Source organism: Haliotis rubra, unplaced genomic scaffold, assembly GCF_003918875.1.
Source record: "Haliotis rubra isolate DU_JTF1 unplaced genomic scaffold, ASM391887v1 Scf1552, whole genome shotgun sequence".
Taxonomy (NCBI): domain Eukaryota; kingdom Metazoa; phylum Mollusca; class Gastropoda; order Lepetellida; family Haliotidae; genus Haliotis; species Haliotis rubra.
In genome coordinates this window covers 77,292-86,835 of record NW_025765506.1, presented here as the reverse complement: position 1 = coordinate 86,835, position 9,544 = coordinate 77,292, and the positions used below count along the sequence as shown (strand labels likewise).

The following is a 9,544-nucleotide window of genomic DNA, read 5'->3' as shown; positions in this document are numbered from 1 at the left end:
CACTCAGTAGGTTGGTGTCACACATGTTTGGCCCTCTCATATGGACCACACTATATCCCTTCAATCAGGTCAGTTTCACACATTTTTGGCCATCTCATGTGGACCACACTACATCTCTTCAATCAGGTCAGTTTCACACATTTTTGGCCATCTCATGTGGACCACACTACATCTCTTCAATCAGGTCAGTTTCACACATTTTTGGCCATCTCATGTGGACCACACTACATCTCTTCAATCAGGTCAGTTTCACACATTTTTGGCCATCTCATGTGGACCACACTACATCTCTTCAATCAGGTCAGTTTCACACTTTTTTGGCCATCTCATGTGGACCAAGCTATTTACCTTCACTCAGTAGGTTGGTGTCACACATTTTTGCCATCTCATGTGGACCACACTATATCCCTTCAATCAGGTCAGTTTCACACATTTTTGGCCATCTCATGTGGACCACGCTATTTCCCTTCACTCAGTAGTTTGGTGTCACATATTCTTTGTCATCTCATGTGGACCACACTATGTCCCTTCACTCAGTAGGTTGGTCATGTGGACCACAATATGTCCCTTCAGTCAGTAGGTCAGCGTCACATATTTTTGGTCATCTCATGTGGACCATGCTATGTTCCTTCAGTCAGTAGGTCGGCGTCACATATTATTGGTCATCTCATGTGGACCACGCTATGTCCCTTCACTCAGTAGATTGTCACATATTGTTGGCCCTCTCATGTGGACCACGCTATGTCCCTTCACTGTCACATATTTTTGGCCATCTCATGTGGACCTTGCTATGTTGCCTTAAGTGATAATTGTCTATAAACTTCTTTCCACAGGTTGGACACTCAAACTTCTTCTTCAACTCACTGCCTTCATGCCTTGCTTTGTGCTTTTTCAGAGCTTCTGCTTTCATGAATCTTTCTCCAGAAATCTTACACCTGAACGGCATCTCCCCTGTGTGCAGACGCATGTGGCGCTTGAGGTTGCAGGCCATGTGGAATCTCATACCACAGACTCTACAAACATACTTCCTCTCACCGTGAATCTTCATGTGTCTATTAAAATCATTTAACATACATTTTCCACAGACCATACACTTCTTCATACCAGTGTTATGCTCAGCCTTACAATCAGTTGACCCTTGCTTGGACTTTGATAAATCCAATTTTTGGTCAGATCTCTGCTTGAACATCACTGGATTCTTCCTTGGGTGTAATCTTTGTTCGGATGTTGGTAACTCCTTTTCTGGGTTTAACCTTCGCTGTGATGTGGGTAGATCCTTATTTGAGTCAGACCTTTGCTTGGATGTCAATAAATCCTTCCTTTGGTCTAATCTTTTCTTGGATTTCAGTTGATAATTTTTTGAGTCAGACCTTTGCTTAGATGTTCGTGGATACTTCTCGGAGTCTGACTTTTGTTTGGATTTCTTTGGATCCTTTGCTTTTTCCGAATCTAATGATGGGGTCTCTTTGGGAATGGTTGGATGGGTTTTCAGTGTGTGGAGAGTAAACAGTTCCCAGCTGGCAAAGCTAATCAGACACTGGTCACAGTCAAAAGATTGTCCCACGTTGTCGGTATTCTGTTCTCTGGTTGGTTTCTTTCCAATGGCGACGTGGTCTGGGTGTTTCTTGATTCTATCTTTCTTTGGGTTCCTGACAGATCCTGTAATTGACCCTTTCTTCACTGCAGAGCTTGTGATATCAGCATTAGTCCTTTCATTGGAGTTCAGGTTCTTTCCAAGAGATGAGTATCTCCCCTTTCCAACGCCAACATGTTCTGGGTGTTTCTTGATTCTGTGCTTTCTGAGTCCACTCACAGACAGGAATGTCATTCCACATATTCCACAAGAGTAAGGCTTTATGCATTTGCTGTCTGGGATCTTTTTGGGAATGGTGGCATGGGTTTTCATGTGGCCATTTAGAAGTTCCAGGCTGATGAAGCTCATTAGACATTCATCACAGTCGAAGGACTCTAACATGTTCTTGGTTCTCTGTTCTTCGGAGTCTTTGTCCAGTGACTTCTTGTTTGGGTTCTTGTGGGTCATTTCATGTCCAGTCTTTGTGCTCAACTGGGCGAATCCTTTGCCACAATATTTACAGACATAGGGCTTCGTGCCCGTGTGGATATTCATGTGGACAGCTAATTCAGTGTTACTATAACACTTTAAGCCACATATTTTACAGGTAACTGATTCCAAAGTGTGCTTTTTGCGCATGTGGTAATCAAAAGAGCTTTTAAAATTAAAGCGTTTCTCACATACAGGGCACTCTAATGGCTTTTCCTCTAAATGCACCACCATGTGTTTTCGGAGATTAGAAGCTGAAGTGTATTGTTGGCCACACTTCTCACACTTGTTCTTGCTGGGATCCTCATGGAGCTTCAAGTGTGTAAAATAATTTTCACGTCGGTTGAACACTTTTCCACACTTGGAACACTCCCAACGTCCTTTTAGAGAATGCCTCTTGGAGTCCTCATGAACCTTCAAGTGTCTGAGATAATTATCATGTCGGGTGATCACTTTTCCACACTTGGAACACTCCCAACGTCCTTTTAGAGAATGCACCCTCCTATGCTTTTCCAATGTAGCAAAACAGTCAAATCGCTTGTCACACTGATCACACCAATATGGGGTAGGTTCGCCTGCATGCTTCCTCATATGGCCTTGGAACACCACTAAGTCTTTGATCCTTATATCGCATGTTTCGCAAGTGTAAATGTGTGACTTTCTCATATGTTGCTTCAGACCCGAGGAAGAAAATCTCTTATAACAGACAGGGCACTCTTTTACATTTCTTCCCTTCTTCATCCTCTTCTTCTTTTCTTTATCATGGTTGGGAGAGGCTGGTTGTTGTGAGTTGCCTTTTCCGGTGCCCCCCTCTCCTTCTTTTGTTTGGCATCAGCGGGTGAGGGTTGTTTTTGCAACATGCTTTTTGTTGCCGCTTCACCTTGAGGACGAACTCTTGGATCAGTTCCTGAAGGATATACATGTATACTAAAAGGATCTGTTTCCAATGGTTCCAAGTCAGGCTCAACTGATTCACGAGCAGTAACAGGACTCATGGTCACCTTGACATTGTCAGTTTCTATGTGTTTATCATTACAGTTATTAACTTCTGTTGGGAATGTGTGATTTCCGTATATAGATTCTGTTTCTATACTAACATCACCTTTCCAAGCAACACCATGACAATTCTTGTCAACCAATTCATTACCACTGCCATCATCACTGTCAACACCATCATCACTGTCAATGCCACCATCCTCTCCACAATCACCGTCAATGCCATCAACGCCATCATCATCCCCACCACCATCATCACCGTCAACGCCACCACCATCATCACCGTCAATGCCATCATCCCCACCACCATCATCACCGTCAATGCCATCATCACTGTCAATGCCATCATCCCCACCACTATCATCACCGCCACCACCATCATCACCGTCAATGCCATCATCCTCACCACCAGCATCACCGTCAACGCCATCATCCCCACCGTCATCCCATCCAATAACGGAGTCGCCATATGGGCTACTGCACCATGTTCGTATCAGGTTCCTCTTCAAAACATCCAGTTTTTCCTTCTCGTTTCGTCTGTTGCTGTCTCTCCTTGTCACATTTACATCAGAAGGAGACTGTTTCACCTCTGGCATCACATGCTTCATTTGCTTGGAAGTACTGGGGTTACCATCACTGTTCTTCACTTCATCATGTGCAGATTTCGTGTGCATCCTCAGGTTATCTTCATCACATACTTCATCACCTGAGCTGTCGTCGATGTCAGTCATAGGGGAGACATCGTTGTCAGATTGTATAAACAAATCATCATCATACCGCAGTCCCTCGAGTGCTGGGAGATGGTTCTGGTCTGCTCCAGGACCACCATTATTGGCGGCAATGGTGAACTGATTGTTGAACATGTCTGTTTTGTGAACAGTACTCAGATGATCGCTCAGGTCATGGCTCAAGGGAGCTAACTCTGATTTTCAAAGTATGAGCCGTACTGAAATGTCTTCACTTTCATTGGATGAGTTGTTGATCACGCTGAAACATACATCAGTAAGATCAATTTGTCATCACAAAAGAGACGAAATATATATATAAAACAGATAAATTCTGAACACATCAGTTCCATCGATTATAAACTCATAAACAGAGCAAAACCTTTTGTAAAATGAATCACGTTTTAATTCATTGCTACATGAAATTGCTATCATGATGCGTTTCTTTTTTGGGAGAGTATATAATCATAATATAGTTTCCATTTGTTTGTTCAGCAATATTTCAGCTATATGGCGGCGGTCTGTAAATAATCATGTCTGGACCAGACAATCCAGTGATCAACAGCATGAGCTTCATATCTACACAATAGGGATATGATGACATGTGTCCACCAAGTCAGCGAGCCTGACCACCCAATCCTTTCACGACAGGTATGGGTTATTCAAGACAAGCATGGGTTCCCACCCGGATCTTCACGGATGACATAAATGTAGAAAATCAGCAAACATATTCATATACAATCAGGGTTTTATGGGACGGGTTATTCCTGCGCATTGGATGTAGAAATTTGATCAAGTACACCCAAAGTAAAATCCTGTGCGTCCTTGTGGACGCAATATGATTTTTTTGTGGGAAAGAACTTTCTGAGTTTGTAATTATATCCCATATTAAAATATATACATTCTGTTTACAATCAGTATTCTAATCACTTTGAAAGTACCACATATTATAACATTATTATGATAAGGGTCTTGGGTCCAAGTGACGGTTCCGGTGAAACCCCTTATCTAACTGACGTGCTGGTCTGCTTGGGGAATTAACTCAGCAAAGAGTCCGAAGTCACAAGAAGCTAATCACAATTTTATTTACAAGAACGGAATAACATGGGGTGGCCACAGAGAGTCGGTACAACCCTCTGGGCTGAGGGCTAGAGTTGACCTGTGTTGGGAGCCTAAACGCTACTGCTGGACAAATGCAGTTAGAGACTTTTTATCTACAATTAAAACAATAAAGAGATTACGATTGTATCACTGATACAAAAAATGGGTGTAACCTACATTAGCCTATCAAATACAGAATATACAAAATGGGGTGTGTCCTACTAATGACATGACAGGGCAATTACTCTTAATCCTGTTAATCCTATGTTAACTGGCACTTATCTTGTTGGCACTTTTACTGGATGCTTGGATGCTTACCCTGGGCTAGATCTTAACGAGCCTAATCTGATGTGTCAATTATAGGTGCTTGGATTACAATAGATGCGTTTACTCTGGGCCAATAGAGTATGTCCTTTTTGTACTAGTTGTTAAGAAGATGAGTATCATGTTGTAATGGTTTGTCCAAGGTATGTAAAATATAGACAGTTGTACTTAGACAAGAGTTTGTATCGAAATGCGAGTATGTACAAGTTTGTACAATTTCTGAAAAGGAAGTCCGAAAATAATATTCTTAAGTTAGCTAAGTTTGTTTATCATATCCTTCAAGAAAGAGGCAGTTATGAAATGTATGCTAAGAAAAACTAAAAACTGTGAGAAACACCTATAACACTACGCCTATAATATTATTATGCCATTGTGTTGACTTGCAATCTGTACCAACATCCGATCACAAATACATTTGTAGGGCTATAGTTCGTAAACGTAAGTGCAAAATAGTATTTGCAAAATGACCAAGCTGCTAACCATATATCCTTATTTGTTGTTAACATTCTGTCACCAGACAATACTGTTCATTTAGTTTTCAGTACCCAGTACCATTGTAGATGTGCCTATTGCATGTGCATTATTATCATTATTGCAATATGAATTGTAACTTGTATACTGGCCTCTGGCCTATTCAGAAATAAATTCAATTCAAAATTCAAATTCATGTCTTTATAACCCTTAATTGGTGTTTGCTTAAAGTTTTGTAATATAGATGATGACATGTTTACTTTATGAAAGTAGTTCATTTAATCGTCTGGTCATAACTCTGAATTACTGAAAGGGTTGCTAACAGCTTGAGTCCTCAATAGCTTAGGCTAGGATTTTATCTTGAATATCTGTGAAATTGTGTAGCCGTAATTTATACCTTCTTCAATAGTATGTCTGTGAGATGAGTCTTTCTCTAAGCTATTACTAATATTCCATATTTATATTTTCCTAATATCTGAATCCTAATATATTGCTTGTAGTGGTAATAATGAATAATGAATTTTGTATGAATTATTATTCCATGATAACATAATCATTGGGAAATCAAATGGAAAGCATCCACAATCAATGATTTCATGCAAATTGATAGACTCCCAGTTTTGGAAATGGACACCCACAAAAATATGCCCAGAGTCCCCAGGACTCCCAGGTTTGAAGAAGCCAATGTCCACAGAAAAGTTATTGAACACCTAACGAGGCTACTGAGGGAGTCTGTCCCGCTGAAACTGTCCAACACTAGAAAATCAATATTGCAGTTCTGGTAGTGACCACACTGTCCTGGAATCAATAAGTCCCGGGGCCCACAGAGTTAATGTTCACTGTCAGGCTTGGGAGAGGTCCTCACACGGTTGAAGGGCAAAATGCACCCTTTTCAGTAAATCGGACATAACCTACCATGAATGGCAACAGTCTCTTCCAGGTCCACATAGCACATACCCATAGCAGGAGATGGAAACAGTTCACGTACCTCTCCTCATTAGTTGCAAGTCCAACAGAATCATAACTTTTCACACACCTGGAAAAATTTTAGCATGGTACAGAGAACTTGAAGCATCTCCACCATCTGTTACCAGAGGGTGTCTGGGTGTTATACCCTTCCTCCCTAGGCAATCTGTCTAGCCACTCTGGTTCTGGGGATGATGTAGCTAAGATGGATAGCCAAAGATAAGTCCGGTATGGTGTTCAAGTCCATTTATTTTGGAATGAATTCTTTCACAAAGGTCCTCAGATATTGCCTAGCTTTCCTGGTCTACATGCAACACAGATTCACAAATCTCATGGAAGAACTTGTTGGTTTCTTGTACAACTCCTAAAGTTACAAGTTCATCTGAGCCATTCTCTCAATATACAGAGAGAACCTCTCAAGTCAACGGTGGGGCCCAGAATTGCTTCTGTTCCCTCGACTTCTGACATAACTGTTCTCTGACAATTTTGGCTCTTCTCCCCGAAATAATGTCCTACGTCATACAAAATGACTCATATCCAATCTTAATAATTAGTTACTTTCATTAGTCCCTTTCCGAGACTTTATTTGGTACCATCAAATTCTTCCAGTCATAAAATGACATTGCTAGTTATCCTTAAGCCATCCATCAACCAAACATTGACATATCTAACTAATATTTCAGACTGGTAGGCACCAGAAGATACTTAATCAAATCATTTCAGATCCTATGCGTGCCCCTTTATTGACAAACTGACCAAACTGACCATCTGTATCCCAAATGTCCATCCACCCAATTGTGTAGAAACACCAGTTTGAACCTTTCACCCTCATTTGTGTCAATTCAGAGAAATTGTTATTCCCCAAGAAAAGTGAATCAATAAGAGTTCGGTTAGCTTGGTCAATGCACTTTCCCAGTACATTCACCCTTCTTAACTTGACTTCAAATTTTCCTTAAATATTTATAAAATGTATATAATGTTTTCAACTCTAAATATCCTGGTTATAGTTATGTAAGACCCTGTACAAACCTTTCCTTGAGCAGTGATTTGTCAATACGAGAGTATCTATATTAGATGTAAAGTCAAACACTATTTTAACCTAACCATGACTTCGCTTATGTCAAAGTTGATCAGCGATTTAGAAAAACAGAACATGGAAAAGCAATCAAGTTGATGCATGTGAATTATTCAACTATATATTTTGTTGTTGTCTTTATTTGTAGGTACAGGAAATATTCCAGAAGAAATTCAGGGATACGTTTATGTTATAGTAACTTATAACAAAGAAATGGCAGATGTGGTACAAGCAGTCAATGTATCTTAAAGACACAATGTGACACATTTTCGACAATATTTTGGCCTATAGTATACATATTGGCGCATGTGCACTCACTTTAGCTTCCTGTTGATGCAATAGAAGGCTTACTATCCCTTACGACTTGGATGAAATCGATAATTGACACTTCCAGGCGAACAGCTTCCACACAGAGAACATTTGCCATATATGGAATGTAAACAATTGCTCCGTACATCGAAAACTGTCGCATGTTGTGTTGTCGGTGTTTACCGAAATGGTTTCAATGATAATTGTTTATACAGGATATTTGTTTAGAGCGCTCCAAGGGACATAACTCTATAATAAGTTTGGCTGGTAGAGGGTGTGAGGGTCGACTTAATGCAACATTGCATGAATTCATTCAAACTTTTTAATGTAATATTGTAATCTAAATCAGAGCTACAGATAACTTTTTGGTCATTGAATTATGTACTCACTTGTGTTAATCTCAATTGGGTATCCTAATTTTCCTTTGAGTAACCACCTCACTCAACCTCAATTGGGTATTTTGCCATTTTCCATTAATTTTAAACATATAATAAACTTTAAATGTTAGTGTTTGTTATTTATATTTGATCTGTAATATGAGAAACGATAAGAAAGACTGCAAGTTGTCAAGTTCATGTCCTGAAATAGAACCTCTCAATATACCTCATTCATTTTATCTATCCACCGATACGCAAGCTAAGATTTGACATTGTGTGTGTATGCATGTAAGATCACATTTATTGAGTATTTACAAAAATTCACACGCACTTGAACGCAATAGACTTAATAGGAATTGAGTTTTCACATAAATATTTGTGTAATTTACGCAAATACACAGCTTATCTGTACCTCTGTAAATACATAATATACTTTGGAATAAATTATATGGTAGCTTCCCTGAGGGCTGGTAGTTAGTATTATTAAGAGAAATGCATTATTTATTTTTAGAGAAGTGTGGTGTGATATAGTGCCTTTAACTAACCCATTTGTATAGGCCATGATACTGTGATATCAAACATCATGAGTCTATTTCTTTGATGGGCATTTATAGAAGTTGAGGCGATGAAGAATGAAGATAATTTTATGGATCTGTTACCTGAGGGTGTCTGGGTGTAATTCCTTCTCTCTAGGCAATCTGTCTATCCACTCGTTCTGGGGATGATGTAGCTAAGATGGATACTCACAGATAAGTCCAGTATGGTGTTCAAGTCCATTTATTTTGGAATAAATTCTCACACAAAGGTCCTCTGATATTGCCTAGTTTTCCTGGTCTACACACAACACTGATTCACAAACTTCATGGAAGAACTTGTTGGATTCTTGTACAACTCTTAATGCTATGAGTTCATCTGAGCCATTCTCTCAATATACAGAGAGAACCTCTCAAGTCAACAGTGGGGCCCAGAATCGCGCCCTCCTCACTGGACAGCTAACAAAATTGTACTCCTGACAAATTTGGCTCTGCCCCCTGAAATAATGTCCTACATCATATAAAAATGACTCATATCCCAGCTGCACCACTAATTTATTTCATTTCATTCTTACAAGGCTTAATTGGTACCATCAAATTCTTCC

At 39.8% G+C, this 9,544-nt stretch overlaps 1 protein-coding gene across 1 annotated transcript; it reads right to left on the bottom strand.

Moving 5' to 3' along the window:
• Positions 1-739: 739 nt before the first annotated feature.
• Positions 740-2,128, bottom strand: LOC124270857 (putative zinc finger protein 840). Its single transcript, XM_046705917.1, has one exon. The coding sequence runs from the start codon at positions 2,126-2,128 to the stop codon at positions 740-742; it is 1,389 nt and encodes a 462-aa protein (XP_046561873.1).
• Between the last annotated feature and the right edge of the window lie 7,416 nt (positions 2,129-9,544).

Coding starts and splice junctions, on each gene's coding strand:
- LOC124270857 (XM_046705917.1), bottom strand. CDS start 2,128: ATGAATATCCACACGGGCACGAAGCCCTATGTCTGTAAATATTGTGGC.